Source organism: Poecilia mexicana, unplaced genomic scaffold (genome assembly GCF_051168715.1).
Source record: "Poecilia mexicana isolate PSO_F unplaced genomic scaffold, ASM5116871v1 scaffold_3, whole genome shotgun sequence".
NCBI classification, from domain to species: Eukaryota; Metazoa; Chordata; class Actinopteri; order Cyprinodontiformes; family Poeciliidae; genus Poecilia; species Poecilia mexicana.
Genome location: NW_028263372.1, coordinates 21,625,506 through 21,641,909, shown reverse-complemented (window position 1 = coordinate 21,641,909; position 16,404 = coordinate 21,625,506). Strand labels below are relative to the sequence as shown.

The 16,404-nt window shown below is 38.0% G+C and overlaps 1 protein-coding gene across 2 annotated transcripts in view; it reads left to right on the top strand.

The window, feature by feature from the left end:
- cgnl1 (cingulin-like 1) overlaps window positions 1–16,404 on the top strand; it is a 42,175-nt gene that overhangs the window by 7,897 nt on the left and 17,874 nt on the right. The window contains exons 3-8 of one of the 2 annotated variants that reach the window (XM_088004310.1): window positions 17–111; window positions 2,121–2,226; window positions 2,479–2,580; window positions 3,530–3,666; window positions 4,872–5,010; window positions 6,347–6,559. In XM_088004310.1, the coding sequence (XP_087860436.1) occupies window positions 17–111; window positions 2,121–2,226; window positions 2,479–2,580; window positions 3,530–3,666; window positions 4,872–5,010; window positions 6,347–6,559 (792 nt within the window). Of the gene's footprint in view, window positions 1–16; window positions 112–2,120; window positions 2,227–2,478; window positions 2,581–3,526; window positions 3,667–4,871; window positions 5,011–6,346; window positions 6,560–16,404 lie in introns of both variants that reach the window. The other variant, XM_088004309.1, reaches the window with a different exon arrangement.

The following is a 16,404-nucleotide window of genomic DNA, read 5'->3' as shown; positions in this document are numbered from 1 at the left end:
TTCCCTCCACATCCAGGCCACGCCTGATCTCCTGAAAGGTCAGCAGGAGCTTTCACAACAAACACACGAGGAGACAGCCAAACAGATTTTGTTCAGCTACCTCAAAGAAGGGTGAGTTTACTAGACTTAACTTTAAGCATTTATGTTCATAAAAAGTCACCTGATGTAACCAACATATTTTGAATGATTGGTAAGTAGTTATAGTGTGAATATGCTAATTTCTCTCTCCCATTGTGATCATTATGAATTGAAGGATTTGTTTAGATGCAAATCATCATCTGGCACAGATTTCTCTTTAATAAAATGCTTGAATGGGACCTATTATACAAAACAAACACTTCACACATTTTTATACGTTCTCTTGGATTTCATCTGCTTCTAAAAACAGCCTCAGGGCTTTAAGTTGATGTTTTTTGGCATCTTGAAATCAAGCTGTTTCACAAACTTCCAGATTAAGCCACATTCCAGGGGCACTGCGCTGTTACCTAGCAACCCCCAGCAAAGCCCAGCCCCGTTACCTAGCAACCAAGCGAAACTCCAACACATTTGGGCAGCTGGTTTTACTGCTGCTTTGAAAGACAAGTAATATTTCCATTCAGATGATAGGGTTAAATAACACTATTTTAAAACTGCACTAGCTAAGCTGTGCTTAGCGGTGGCTACAGCTAGCTGGGCCTGCTAATCTGCTAGCATCTGCTTGGTAGACAAGAATAAGTGCTGACTCCAAAATTTAATATGTGAGAATCACAATAGCACTTATCAGTAGAAAGTTAAACAATATAACAGCTGCAATAACCAATGTGCATCATTATTTTTGCCACAGTAGGAATAAATGTTGCTTTTATGTGTTAGTTTAGTCGTGAACTTTATTACTTTATGAAAACATTTGTTACTTTTTGATCAAGTATTGACTGGAATAGTGAAGTTGAGAATCAAAAAATTGTTTTTACTGAAGCACAAAACTGAAGTGGACACAGCAACATTGCGGAGAAGGGAGTACAAGACGGGAATGTTAGTCTGGCATGTCAACAATGCTAGCGTGTGCTGTTTAATGAATATCTAACCAGCTGATCCTATCTGTGTTGAAATCCAAATCATTTTTTCCCCGGCGCCTGAAAAAGGAAAAAAAAAAAACAAGAGAAACTTTTCTTAGCATTCCCTGCTGCCTTTGCAGCTTTTGTTCTTGGTTTGACGCATGCTTGACTGACGGCCCAAAGGCAGCCAGAGGGAATTGAATTATAACATTTCTGACACAACCAAGAAGCCAGTCTTGAGTTTTCTATCAAAAATCACAAACATGTGGAGTATTTTAACCTGACTCTGACATTTGTACAGTAAAATAGCTTTTGGAAAGACTTGTTGCATTTCTGTGCAATACAGTTCCTCCATTCGCTGCAGGCTTTGAATATTGCAGAAAGCTCAGGAAACTGCTTGGGTGTGTCGGAGCGCAGGTCAGCAGTCGCAGGACAAAGGGAAGGAAAGGAAACACAGATGTAAGTTCAGGCGCTGAAACTGAGCTGCATTCCCCAGGCGCCGAAGACAAACACCCACCAACAGGGGTTATAGCGCTCTAATGAAAATCATCTGTCAGAGCAGAGAGCAGAGGATGGTGATGGGGGATTTGGGTTTTCTCTTTCACATTTTAATAACAAAAAGATTGATTGTTGCTGTCGGTTGGAGTTACGAAACTTTGGTTTTGCTGAGTCAAAAGCTGGATGATTAAATGTTCCTCCGAGTCAAGAAAACTCCCACATTTTTGTTTTTTCGTGGCAAAACTCTACAAAATCTTTAAACTTTATCTTTCATCAGTTTTTACCTGAAGGGAAGCTGATACTGAGGAAAGCTAATCTACATATGTTGTTTACACTATTAGGGAAATTATTAGCAGTTTCAATTCCCACATTGAACAAAAAAAGAGAGATATTTATGTTTATTTAGTGTCGTAATGAAGCTGTTTGTTCTGTGAAGTGACACATCGGAGCATCATAAAACCTTCCTGATTCCTGCTAAGTCGGGACGGAACCGCTTTGTTCCCCAAACAGCCTGCAGTCGTGATTCACCTCAAAAACGCACAGAAATGTTTTCATTCATTCAAATGTTTCACCTTTTTCCTCACGCAGAAGCAACGATAATGACGACGTGACGAATAAGAAGGTGAACTTGGTTTTTGAGAAGATACAGACGCTGAAGTCCAGGGCCACAGCCGGCGCACAAGGCGACGGCAAAGTGAGTCTCCTGTTGCATTGTGGGTGTTTTTACACACAGCTGCAGTGTTCTTTATCGTGGCTTAAAGGCAGACATCTTTTTGCAAACTTAATAATAGTTTTGTCTCACTCTCCAAAATACACACAAATATAAACCTGCTCCTTTTTGAGCAAATACTGTAAAACTGCATGATAATTAGTTTTATTTTTTTTGTCTATTTGAAATGAATAAATAACTGTGTGTAAGGGATAAATATCTGATTTGCTCTCGCAGTCGGTGGACCTGGCTGCACAGACCAAAGCTCTGCAGGAGCAAAACGCTGAGCTGGAAAAAGAGATTATTGAGCTGAAGAGACAGCTGGAGGAACAAATAAAGGTAACATGATGGCAACTGCAGCTGTAATGCTGATGCCAGGCTGTTTATGCTGACATATCTCTTTAATGCTGAACTAGTTGTTCTGGAATATCCTTTAAACATGGCTTTGCTCTCTGAAGAGCTTTAAGGGATAACAATTTAAGGATTTGTTTCAAGGCCTTTGTTTAGATCTAAAGTGTCAAACTTAATACAAAAAGCTAATTTTTCTGGAAAAAAGCAAAACAGCAGTGAAGCAGTTAGTTGGATTTTAATTTTCTGTCAAGCAAGGTCAGCTTTATAAAAGATAAAAAAATCTGTATTTTGATTTTAGTTGACACGCATTTGTTTTTTATTTTTCCTTAACCTTGTGTTTAAATCATTTGCATATTACATCAGTTTTATTTTCAGCATTTTTCTCTGGATAGATTGTTACAGTAAAATTTTTAACCTGCATTAATTATTAATTAACTCTGAGTGTGTCAATAAAATCAAATTTAAACCAGAAAAACTCATGAATGATATGAATAACAATAAAGACTCCATTGTTATATGTCAGGTAAAGGGATAAATACATTATTTTTCATTTGGAGTTTAATTTTAACTAAACTAAGGCCCCTCACTTCAGTATCGTCATATTTACCATAATATAGTCAGGCATTTGTCCTTGTAAAAGCATAAATAATATTGGTTTAATTTTAATTCATCTTCTTAGGTTGCACTTTGTACATATATTTTATACTTTAAAGAGAAAAGTGTTTCCATTTTACTTTGTGTTTATTAAAAAGAATCAAGCAGACAAGAAAAACAAGTTGTTTATATTAATAAAAAAAATGTATATATTTGATAAGAAATGTAAATGGAAGCAGCCAAAAATACGAGTAAAAATGTGCTCAGATCAGTTTAATGGAAATACTATTTCTATCAGCAAACAATAACTAAATGAACACCTGCATTGTGTTGTTGGCAGCAGAAGAGTCAGGCGGACCGGCGGGCGGCGGCGGGCCTGAAGGAGCTGCAGCAGGCGCTGCAGCAGAGTCTGGACGAGTGCAGGCAGCTGAAGGAGAAACTGGCTAAAACCGAGGCTGAGCTCAACTCCTCAGTGGAAGAGTGAGCGCTGCGCAAATCATTAACCTTCTCGTTTATCTTTTCTTGTCAGTGCAAGTGATTTACTTCTGCTAAACGTTTAAACTTTTAAAATGTGCCAGTAGTTAAGCAACCTATAGATAATGTTTTCTTTGTTTTAGCACAGAGTGCGACGATTTGCGTTGGGAAGTTGGTTGAGGTGCTTTTGTTGCTTTCTAGACTTTGGGCGTTCTGGTGAAGCTGCTGGTTTTAATGTTCAAGCTGATTCATATTTTAGTAGAAATAAAGTATGTGGTTAAATTTATGCAACAATTAAGCCTGGTGCAGAAAGATGGATTCTGATGATTAATACTTTTTTAAAGGGCATTTTTATTTTGAGAGTTCATAATTAATTATTTTTTCTTGACTTTACTTGGGGGTAACTCCCACTTACCTCCAAGTAAGTCAGGGTTTTTCTCAGGTTTATTTCTTGTTTTTTGGTTGTCGTATTTTATTTTATTCTGAATATTCATAATTTCTTCCAGTTCCAGTGTGATGTGATCTTTACAGATTTAAAGTTTATCAGTTTTTATTAACGGTCATTATTATGCCATTATTATAGGCCTGTCACAATAACAAATTTTGCTGGACCATGAATTGTCCCAGAAGTTATTGCGATAAATAATAATATTGTTGTTTTGAGACCATTTGCAAGTAATATAATGGTAATGACTTAATAATGCAAGAATGCATTATTAAAGATTAATAAACGTTAAATTCTATTGAATATTTAACACTGGAGCTGGAAAACATTTTAAATATCCAAAATAAATAAAGAAAACAACAAATAAAATGTATAGACTTTGTAGACAAAATTGTCTGGCTACGACTAAAGCACCAGAAAAGAGAAAAACGATAAATCATGCAGATATCAGGAAATTATTGTTTAATTTATCATGCGATGAATTAATTTATTGCTCATTGTGCCTAAGTATCGATACTTCAAAAGAGTCTTAAAATAACGATATTTATCGCGATAATTACTGGTTTGTTATCGTGGTGGGAACAGTATCAATTGGACTGTAATAAAGGTGTTTCACATTAATTACCAGCAGTGATCCCATGAAGGCAGGTGGCAGGTAACCTCTGAGGGCTCCCGTTCGGCTCACCAGGTGTTCCCAGTTATGCGTGTGAATTACAGGTGCATGAAGAGCGGTTCTCCAGAGCTGACGTGTCCTGTGCTTCGTCAGGCTCTTCCAGGTGAAGATGGAGCGGGAGCAGTGCCAGACGGAGATCAGAGACCTGCAGGACCAGCTGTCAGAGATGCACGACGAGCTGGACAGCGCCAAGAGGGCCGCCGCTGACGGAGAGAAAGACGCACTCATGGCGGTGAGCCGCCATGTTGCTATCAGGCTTAGCTGCCAGGACAGACTCACTCTGTAGACTAGAAGGGACGGGCGTTTGTTGCATCGCTTATTGTGATTAATTTATCATCATGAGAAGAATTTTGATCCATCTTTGTCATGAGAAATTCAAGTTAATGGTGTTTAAGAAAAACCAAAACTGTCCGTATTGTCTGGGTTTCTCCACTATTTTTCAATAACAATATCAATAAATGCCAAAAATTTAAAAATATGATTATAAGTGCAGCTACTGTGCAGCTTTATGTGATTGATTTTAATTTTGTACTCTTCACCCTGGTCTGATTATTTCCTGACTGCCACAGAGTTTATGTCACACTGTGGGAGTTTTGTAAGTGTTTATGATTAATTATTTACATAAGTATTGCTAATTTGCTTTAAGCTAATGTATGGCTTAATCTAATTATGTAATATCCTTCGAACAATTTATATTACAGCATCTGTGATCAAGCTAAAATAATCACAAGTGACCTGCTGGTGGTAGATTTTCTCCCAGTAAATTATAGAAAATTACATTAAATGATCAGTTTTAACAGCAGGTTGGAAACAAAACGGCATGAATTGAGGCTCCATTGGTACAAATGTCCCATATCTGTAAAAGTTTGGTACAAAAACACCTAAACAACATATGAAAAGGACAAATTGACCAAGATTATTTGTGAGAAACTATTTTAATGAAGATTTAAAAAATATTTAGAGATTGAAATGTTTTATTTTATTTTTATTGGCAGTTTTAATAGTCTCTGTATCTTCACTGTAAAAACAGAAAATCTTACAAAGTGTTTTTGGTCCAGTTTCTAGTGCAAATAAATTAGTGACAAAACTAATTTATAAGTAACTTTTCAGCAAGAAATATTAGTTTATATTAATGAAAGCGTACTTTTTCTATTGGTAGATTATTTCACTTGTAGCATGGAAAAAATGTCTTGTTATTAAGTGAAATAATCTGCCAGTGGAAGTAGTAATTTTCCATCAATATTAAGGGATTATTGATTTAAAAAAAAAAGCTCCTATCTGGCCGAAAAGAACCAAAAATCTTTGGCTCTTTGGTAGGATTTTGTGTTTTTGCCGTGTTGGACATGATGCACACGGCTCTAGATTATAAACATCTATTATCTAATTGATAATTGGATTGATGACTCGCATGTCGTTGATTACAAAACCTCCAGACTCTGCTGCGCTTCCACAGATCTTAGGAATGAAAACAAACGGTTTTAATGAGAAGAACTTCGGGATGTTGGCTGAACTCTGCAGCTGAACTCTTGTCTGAGATAACGTTAGCAGCTTGGCTCTCTTTGCTTCAGGACATGATGCAGCTGAAGGTGGAGATGCAGGACGTGGTCATTGCCAAAGAGGAGCTGGAAGAACTGTTGAGGAGGCGAGAAAGGGAGCTGGCAGCCCTCAAAGGAGCTTTGAAGGACGAAGTGGCCGCTCACGATCAGGAGGTGGACAAGATGAAGGAGCAGTACGAGAAGGAAATAAGCCGGCTGCAGACGTCTTTGGAGGAGGCCAAGCAGGTAATCATCCTTCCTTCTCTCTCCTCCTCCAGGAGCGCAGCCTGTCACAGAGCGGCGTGAGATAAGCGCACCATGAGGGGAGCTGATAGCGCCGCCATATGTTTGTCGTCAGGCCTCGGCGTTGTGCTTTAAAGCAGCACAGTTTGATCTGGTCACCATTTTCACAGGCAGCAGGGGTTTGTAGATTAGCAGGGTTTGCTAAAGTCAGAGGCCGGCTCGTCTTTTACAGGAGAGAGGAGTCGGTGATGCGTTTTTTTATTTCATCACTTTGCTGTCTATTTTATTGGGATGTTGGAGAAAGACCCACAGAATAACAGACCAACAGTAATCACCAAACAGCTTTAATGAAGTTAAATTACACACAGATGAACTCTATTTACTGATAAGGTGACTTCTGAACAGATTCACTGTATCTGCTGAAGTAAAGACATCCCCACATTATGATGCTGCCACCACCATGCTTCACTGGTCTCCTTAAACCAGACCACCATCTTTTACATGTTTGCTCTCCACCTACATGGACTAGATATCTTGATTTATAATTTACTGAAATTATAAGTTTTGAGTGCTTTAGCCCTTTGTTTAAACCAGAAGTGTCCAAACTTTTTGTTTACCAAGTATGAATTATTTTAATTAAACAAATTAAGTAAACAGATTTTTTTTCTTTTTGTAAAAACGGGATCATCATGGTTTTTGCACATCTTCCTTGTTAAATGAATCCAGATTTCTTAATATTTTGGACTCGAATGGAAAAAAAAACTAAAAAAAATAATTATTCTATTCTCAAGTATAAAAACAAAATCTAGATAAGTCTTCATTTGAAAACACTTTGTACATTGAGGCAAGTTTTAACACAGCAATGTTTAGTCGATGTGGTCCTAGTTACCATGACAACAGAAGTAAAAGATGATCATTTTGTGTTGCATCAGACATTTTTGTTAGTAGATTTTAATTTAAAAGTCATAGTTTTGTCCTAATCTGTTTAGGTTATTCTTGAATTGTGGTCAGAGGGCCACATAAATTCAGTTCAGGGGCCCTAAGTGGCTCCTGAGCCCCAATTTGAACAACCTTGATTTAAGCAGATTTACACTTGAAGGCTCATTCATATGCATTGATCTTTGGCAGTTTGATGATATGAATCAGGAAATAAACCATTAAATCACATGATATTTCAAATTACTGATTATTTAAATCTGGTTTCCCCGATCAATTATTCCCTTATTTGACATCTTTCTGTTCTTCCTGTTTTTGTCCAACAAACTGTAATTGCAACAGGGACTCTATTTACTATTTAAGTAACTTCTGATTGGTTACACTGAGTTTTGTTCAGGGGCGACATATTGGACAGATTTTTATTTGTTGAAAAAGAAAAACTGATTCATCCTCTCTTTCCACAAACATATTTAGTTGGTCACATAAACTCCCAATAAAATGCCTGGAAGTTTGTGGTTGTAATCTGACAAAGTTCAGACGATGTGAATAAATCTGCAAGGCATTGTAGCCGATGTTAGTAAATAATATCTTGTTACCACAGTGGCAGCTTTACGCCTTGCTGGAAGAGCGGCAGCTGACTTCAATTAACCTTTAAATTCCAACCTTAGCAGTGTAGATGTCTTAATGTGATGAGCAGATGGTTTGCAAAGGAATGCAAAAGAGCTTAGATTTTTCATTTTGTAACGATTTAAATCACTTTGGCCAACATGAATTATGCAGAATGGGCAGTAATGAAAACTGTATTTATCTACAGCTAGGAATTTTGTTTCTTTCAGTTTCTTTCAGAGTTGCATAAGCAGGACAATCTGCAATCTAAATGTAGCTTATCGTTTTGCATGGGAAAATGATAAAACGTGTTCTTATCTGAGCCTGTTACTTTTCATATAAACATTTTTACAGGAAGAGAAAAAAAAATTGCAAATGAATCTATTGGTTTCTGCGTAGGGATACTTTTATTGACCCTTTGCCTGTGACGTCACGCTGTCCAGAACTCTGTTGTTCTGTCAGATAGACATACGCTGTCAGGATGGCATGCATGCAGTGAGTACCATGCCCGCGCATTAAGAAGTCTGACTGTCAGTGGAGTTGTCAGTTCAACATGCGCAACAAGTTATGACAAAAATAAGTCATTAAATTGTTTATAATATGACATAATATGATAACTAGATAGATATACATGCGTTGTCGTGGTTTCAAAGTGTATTTAAAGCAGGTCTGGCTGCAGCTGCAGTCAACTACAACACACGCCCGTGTAAAACTCATTAACCTACTTAACCGCTAAGTCAAGGATGCCATACAGCTGTTAATAACAAAGTGTATGATGATCTACGTCATGATTCTATGTTGCTGATTAAATAAAATCATATGGTAATGACAGCGTATACATGTCTGAGCTAAGCGTACGACTATCTGACAACGTATGCTGATCTGACAGAACAGCGCCTCGAATGATTAAGTGACGTAGCTGCGAAGGGTCGATATTTGTGGTAGCTTCACTGGTAAAGTTGAATCAAAACTGGACGTGTAATCGTGTTTACAAGAGACGATATAGAGTTTGAGCATCACTTTTTCCGTGTGGCTCATGTGCGTCCTGTTTGCCTCAAAGAGTGGAAGTCGTCGTTGTTCTGGGCTTCCTGCGGGCCGGAGGGGGTCCTCAGCGGCGCTTTGCAAAAAAAGATCCATGAGGAAATGTCCTTTTGTTGAACAGAGGACCTGCTTCTCCAGGGAGTTTGTCATCGGGGGTTTAGCCTCGCCGCTTTGTAAACACCTGGCCAGATAAAGTCATTGTTTCACTTTTGGAGCGTAAATGAGTCACTCACTGAAGTTTTCCCCCTCTGATTCAATGCAGGATTGTTCTAAAGCCGCATTTGTTGTTCTCGTTAGTTCCAATGTTGAAATATGACTGTTATTCCCAAGGCTGGGGGATAAATCAATTTGATCAATTAGTCAAATTTTGGGAAAATCAGGATTTGTTTTCTCCACTGCACTCCTTTGATTTCCATAATCAATGCCATTTTGTTTGTTTTTAAAGATTTTAGTTATTTTAACTTTGATCAGGTCAACTCGCAGAAGGGATAAAAATAAAAGCCAGTTTTTGAAAAATATTTCTGATTTCATTTTAAGAAAACTGTAAATAAATTGACTATAACCAGAAATTTAATTTGGTATAAAAAAATTGTAGATCCTGACCTCATCTAGATCCAAAGCATTAGCTTCCTTTTTCAAGGCCCTGATGGTTGAGGTGTGACAGCGTATTAGAGACGTTGTATATTTAAAAAAAAAAAAGGTGCAGTTAAGGACTAATTAATCATGCTAATATCTGATTAATCTTGAACAATTTCTAAAATAAAATGACCTGGAAAATTTGAGTCTGAAAAGTCAAAACTTTACTAGGAAAATCACAGAAATTTTGATCTTGATCTCAGAAATTTTTTAGAAAGTAATGTCAGAGTTTCAAAAGTCAAAAATGTTGGACAAAAAAATATAAAAAAAATAGCATGAAGACAATTTAATAAAAAATAAAAAATGCCAAGAAGCAGTCGAGACTTTTTCCAAGTGAAATCAGCTCAGGAACGTCTCACTACTGCTGCTTTCTTTTTGAAACTAAGGAATATCCAGATCAAAAAATTTTTGGCTTTTGAAACTCAAAAATTTAGACTTTTTTTCTAAAAAAAAAATTCTGAGCTTTTTTCTCGTTAAATTTTGACTTTTCAAACTCAGAAATTTCCACATTTTTGTTTAGAAAATATCTGAGATTAATCTTATAATTTGTTAGTTCTTTTCCAAATTGTCAAATTCTGGACCTTTTTTTTTTCTGAAAATTTCTGAGATTAATCTCAAAATTTCTGCATTTTTTGGCAGAAATTTGCTCATTTTCTTCCCATCTACTTTGGCTCTGATACGCCATCGTATCTATGTGGCCATGTAGGAATGCTGGAAAGTGGAGCACTACATTGCTCTGTATGCATGCTAATTGTGGTGGCAACCCATCACCAATCTAATGAGCTGCAGTCCCCCCGGGCGCGCCGTGCCCCCTCTTCTTTCTGAGCCCCGAAAAAAAAAAAAAAAAAAAGTGGGTGGCAATTGTGGACCTCGGTCAATAATGAATGATGAGTTTGTTTCACACAATAAAAGCAGCGGGGGTTGGGACGTGCTGAGTAAGTGGGTCAGTGTGCTGGAGGAAAGGGGGTGCGAGGCCAAACCCCGTGAAAGGAATTGGGGGGCCTGTTTTGTGTCTTAACTTGAAAGCTGCATTGTGTTTTTGATGGGCTGAAATCTGTGGAATTTTATCTGGGTTGAAAAATTTTGGACGTACCGATTAGGCTTAGCTTATTTTCACAAGTATTACACGGCGATCGGTGTTAACAAAAGCCATCTGCTCGTTTGGAAGCGGGCTCGCTGCTTTGTGCCGGCGTGTGAGAAACGCGGAGGGATGATGTTGGGTTGGAGGAGATGAGGTTTCTCTTTCAGGAATGTGGGGGTCAGATTGGAGAATGTGCACCCTGTAGACCTTCATCTCTACTCAGCTCCAGCTCCGTTACACTGTACCCACTCCCACTGCGGGAAAGGCTCATATCTTTTCATTTTGGCCTCCTCAGGGCGCAGTAGTCGTGTCCCAGTCTCTGCAGCGCTCCAGATTCCCAGTGATGGAGGCTTTAATAGGTCCCAACCCTTTCAAACTTTAGAGATGGAGTCTCGTGCTTATCGCATCATTTCCAGCTCTTGTTATGTTTCGCCAGCTGACCTAAACCTTTGTTATCAAGCCCTCATCTGTAACCTCAATCCCCAACTCAGTATTTTTTAATTTCAAAACTCCACAGTGTCTCCTGCTCACCTGAACACTGTTTATTTCCCGGCCTCGCTCCTAACACAGCCCGCCTCTCTACTAATCTCTACCAGCGTGTGAACTCGAGTCTCGCTGTCTGATCATCAAACTTACACAGCCCAGAGAAGAGTTCCCCCTCAGGCTTGTTGTGGAGGTAAAGACTCCAGCGTGAGTCTGTATATTTGATGATAGTGCCGTATTCCCCAGCAAAGCTCTGGGAGACGATTTACCAGACGGCTGGAAAGAAGAGGAATGAAACGTAGGACGGCCAGGCAGGGAGGAAATGGTGATCTCCACACAGACAGCAAGGAATTAACAGTTTATCCCACGTGAAATATGACTTCCTCCGAGTTTTCAAATAGTCATAGTGACAACTTTGTAGTCTGATAGCTTTGAACCATCTCAGGAACAGGAACTAAATAGTCGGGGGGGGGGGGGAGTTGGCACAAGGTGTTTGGTTCAGAAATGCTGCTGGGCAACTTTATGTGGATTAGACGAAGTTTCCACTCTATTCTAGGAATCAGGTCTAACATCAAGGACTATCTAGTTAAATTAATGCTGAAATTGCTGTAACACTGGTTTTTATCTTGCATTTTATGTTGCCATATTTAGACCTGATCATGACAAAAGAAAGGCACTTTTTCCAAGGTCCAGATCCATCTATAAATGAGGTCTGTGAATTACGGTGTTTTGCTTCCAAGGTGACCCTGTCTTATATAGTGTGTAGGTATTAGAATGAAGGATGTAAAATAAACACCATTTTTAATGCTTAATACTCTCTTGACCATCTGGGGATGAAGGTTTAATGCTCTCTAAGAAGTCTAATTATTGAGAAAATAATTTGGGATTATGGCTGGGTGAAATGGCTAAAAAACATACCAATAGATGTGCATTTCATATCAGTCAATATGGATAATTATTGATTTGTTTTTTGTTTCAAATGTTCAAAATGCTGCCAAACTGGTGATGTGGCGTTTCCTCTTTTGTCCAGAATTTCCTCTGGAGCTGCTGCTCTTCCACTTCCACTTCCTCCTTTCAATCTACCTTGGTCCTTTTTTATTTTGAGGCATGGTGGAAAAACCTTAAACTGTTGCTGCTCAAGTTACTCAACAGGCTGTTGCTAGGTAACCAAAGAATGAGTGAGTGAGTTGTTGCTAGGTAACCAAAGGTGGAATCAACCTTACTTGATTCCACCTTACTTGGAATCAAGTAAGGTTGATTCCACCAACCTTACTTCGCTGGCAGTTAAAAGTTGAGCGGCTAAAGACTCAAGTTCTCTTTTCAGGTGAAGTTAATCAACTTTCTATTAGACATATTTTCTGTTAATATTGATAACATATCAATCGCATTATTTATATTTATATATATATATATATATATATATATATATATATATATATATATATATATATAGTTTTTGTTTTATCGCCCAGCCTAAGTTTGGATGCCATCAGCTGGAGCCATTTCAAGCTTTCAGCATGCTGAGATGAGTGGATTTTCCACTGAAATGTTTAAATTCAGATTTCAGAAATGTACTGCGAAGTCCCAGTTCACAGTCTGTGTTGTTTTGGTTTGTTTCTTCTCCATGTGGTGACCTCATAAACACCTTGCCATTCATTGCTACGGGTAACTAAACAAATGGAAACACTGACTAAAATTCAGTAGCTCCACATTCATCAAAGCTTTTCAAATTTATCTTCACAACTGTTGTAATGTCCATTTTCTTTTGTTTCATTTTATTTGCATAATTAGCTAAATTCTCCCTTTTTGCCTCTTTGTCTCTTTCTAGGTTGCTGCTCTTGACATGAGTTGCTTTAACATGATTGTTAGCTGGTGTGCAGACAGAGGCCTCCGTGTTTGAGTTGTTAATCTTTGTACTTGAACTGTTGTGTGTTTTGGGTGTTTCCTCTCTGTCTTGTGAGTCGTCTTTCATTTATCTTCTGTGGCCCTTGGCCGTCGAACCGGAACATGTCTCCGTAAGTTAGACAGGACGGTGCTTCTTGTCTGAATACCGTCTCTGAGACCTGGAAGTGATGCAATATCTTTTACAACAATGAATGCCCTGTAGTTTTGGTGACTGTAGTCAAAGAGCCAGCTTTTGAGTTGGATGATTAATTTCTTCTTTAACTGTTCATGGTTTCTGTGTGCATCAGCAAATGAAGTCACCGGGAGTTGATACTGAAAACAAATCATCCAACCTGAAATAATAAGATCTTTGATGTTCTTGTTCACGTTTTCCCTCTTCGTTTGTTCTGAGATGAAAATTAATAAAAATAGTTCTGGTCGTAGCCTCAGGTGTCGCCATGTCGGGGTAAATGATCTCGCAGAGGTTCTGTACGGTCGCAGGTTACCATGGTTACTGTAATGCTTCAGTAAATGTGCAGTATGGCTTTGCACAGAGATCCTTCTAAAAAGCTGGCAGCTGTTTCTGTTTTCCTGAGACGAGACACGATTTACCTTCTCCCTTGACCAAAGAGATGCCAAAACTTCCAGTTCTTCTTCAATCCTTCCTTTCAGTCTGAGACATTCTAACCTTTTGCTTTACGGTTCATCGTGTTCAGAGGTACTGTGTCTTTAATATACGTATGTAGCTGAGGAAATCAGTTGGGCTCTTTTTCACATTTCAAAAGGGTTATTGAAGCCTCTTTACTTTGAAAGTTGTGGGTAAATTCAAACAGCTGATTTAAGAAACGGGCACAGGCTCCAAGCAAAAGCATTTTTTCTTTTTGTCGAGGTTTTTAAAAATTCGCAGATTCAGAGCCACTAAAAATTTGGAAATGGTATAATGATGCAAGTCTGTCCTCTGAGACTAATGGGCGTTAATTTCTAATCAACATTTAACACTGGCACTGAAAGATATTTCAGAAATCAAAAATAAACAAACAAAACAACAAATAAAATGGATACTGAAGTCTGTAAACAAAATTGTCCTCCACAAAAGGGGCTAATTGAGACCAATACCAAAGCCTTTTGTTGTCCAGTGTTTGGTAGAAAGAGAAAAACAATCATCCAAATGGAAACTATTGAGCTCGTTTTCATTTATCATGCAATTAACTGGGTTACTTTTCATGGTGACACGCTTATATTCTATCCCTAAATAGTTAGTGTTTTTAATAATATGCAAGACTGAACTGACTTTTTTCTTTTTTGGTTGTTTAGGGCATAGAGTAGTACAGTTTTGTCCGTCCCCCATTTATTGCTGAAACCTGCCAGTCAGCTGGCTAAAATAGTGCTACACTTTTCCCATATAAGTTTCTTAATACCTTTCCAAAATGGCAGAAACAGTAATATTTATTTATTAAACTACCTTTAGTGGGTGTTTATTCTCGACTTTTTCTTGTTTGTGTATCAAAATCTAATTCACACTAGTAAGCAATTTTAAACATGTTTAAAAAAAGTGGATTATGTAAAACATTTTTATTAAATATTTCCGTCTGAGCGCCATGACAGTGAGGTATTTGGAGTAAGATCAGGAAGCCCAAGATCAGAAGGCTCAGGGGAAATGGTGAAAACATTGTGGGTTATGTTGGAAGTTATATTAATATGAAACAATAATATTACCTTTTCTTTTCTAACGGTGCACAGCCCTAATTTATTGCTCTGCAGCTTCACTGAACTATAAACTGATTCTGTTGGCCTGGTTTGTAGATGTTATTTATACATCAGGGTCAGTTTATCTGCAAATCAGTTTCCATTGTGATTTTGAAACTCAATCCTTTGCTTTTTGAAAAGAAAAGAGGCCGGTCAGTCCAGAAGAAAGGGTGGCGATGTGAGCGCAGCACACGACCTGGAACATGCACTTCACCTCGACGTTTGCTCTGCGCTTCAAAGACTGCACAAAGTTAGTTAATGTGCAACTTTGAATAAACAGTTTGAGTACACACAGAGACCCAAGTCAAACTCAGAGTTTAGGGTAGAAAATGGAGAAAATAGATCAGCATCAACTCATGTTCACAGTGACTGTGACGCATAATTATAAAGGAATCAATCTGTAATACTAAGTCATGTTTAGCTGAATGTTAATTTCTCATCTTCTAGTTACTTTGACTAAGCTTTAGTATTGTTATTTGAAAGATAAGTAAAAAATGTAAAGTGTTTTCTTGGATAGAAAGTGGATCTTTTCATTCAAGTAGTTACGTTTTAGTTAGAAATAAACGTGATTATCTTACAGGCCTGCTGCACTGACTCAAATTAAAAATAACATTGCCAGGGAGAGTCTGAAAACAAAGGAGGTTAATGTTATTTCATCTCCATCCTGCTTCCTGTCACAGAGCAGCAGCACCGTCCTTGTTCATAGTTTAAACACATGCAGGCTAATGTGGGAAGTGGGACAGGCAGAAAGAAAGTACTGGGTTTGCTCTGGTGCCCTGTCTGTTGTTGTTCAGTGCTTTTGTTATTTCAATGAACACTGTGTTAATCTCCTCATACTCTCTTACCCCCTTTGTTTATTTTTAGCTTCACCTCAATTATGGCAATCAGCATAATTCTGAAACGAGCCAAAGAGATTTGAAGGGGACAAAACGGCAGCTTGGTGCAGATATTTCCTAAAGTCACTGCTGTGAACAAATACGTACTCTATTAAAGATTTCTGCAGTTTTTATTTACATGTTAATCATAATATCTGGCAAAGATAACCTTTGTGAATATATGAGTTGTCAGTTTTCTTCTATCTGGAAATTCTTTACTGAAGTGAGGCCTGCGTGGCTTTAGACGACTTTCAGTTTTGTGATGATAATCTCACTGCTCTCCACTGATTTATGTTTTCTCCATTTCTGGATAATAATTCTGATTGCAGTTCGCTGAAATTCCAAATTATTATCAAGGACTTTGTTGCCCATTGCAGGTAACAAAAGCTTTGGTTTTCATCTGCCCCTGAATTTCTTTAAGTCAGGACATTATGTGTTTCTTTTTGAGATCCCTTCATGTTGTCAGACAGGTTCTGTTTTTAAGTGATTCAAACTTTACTTGCGCAGTGTGATAATACGACTGAAAAATGTATCACTGCATAATGGTTTCACATCAGTAG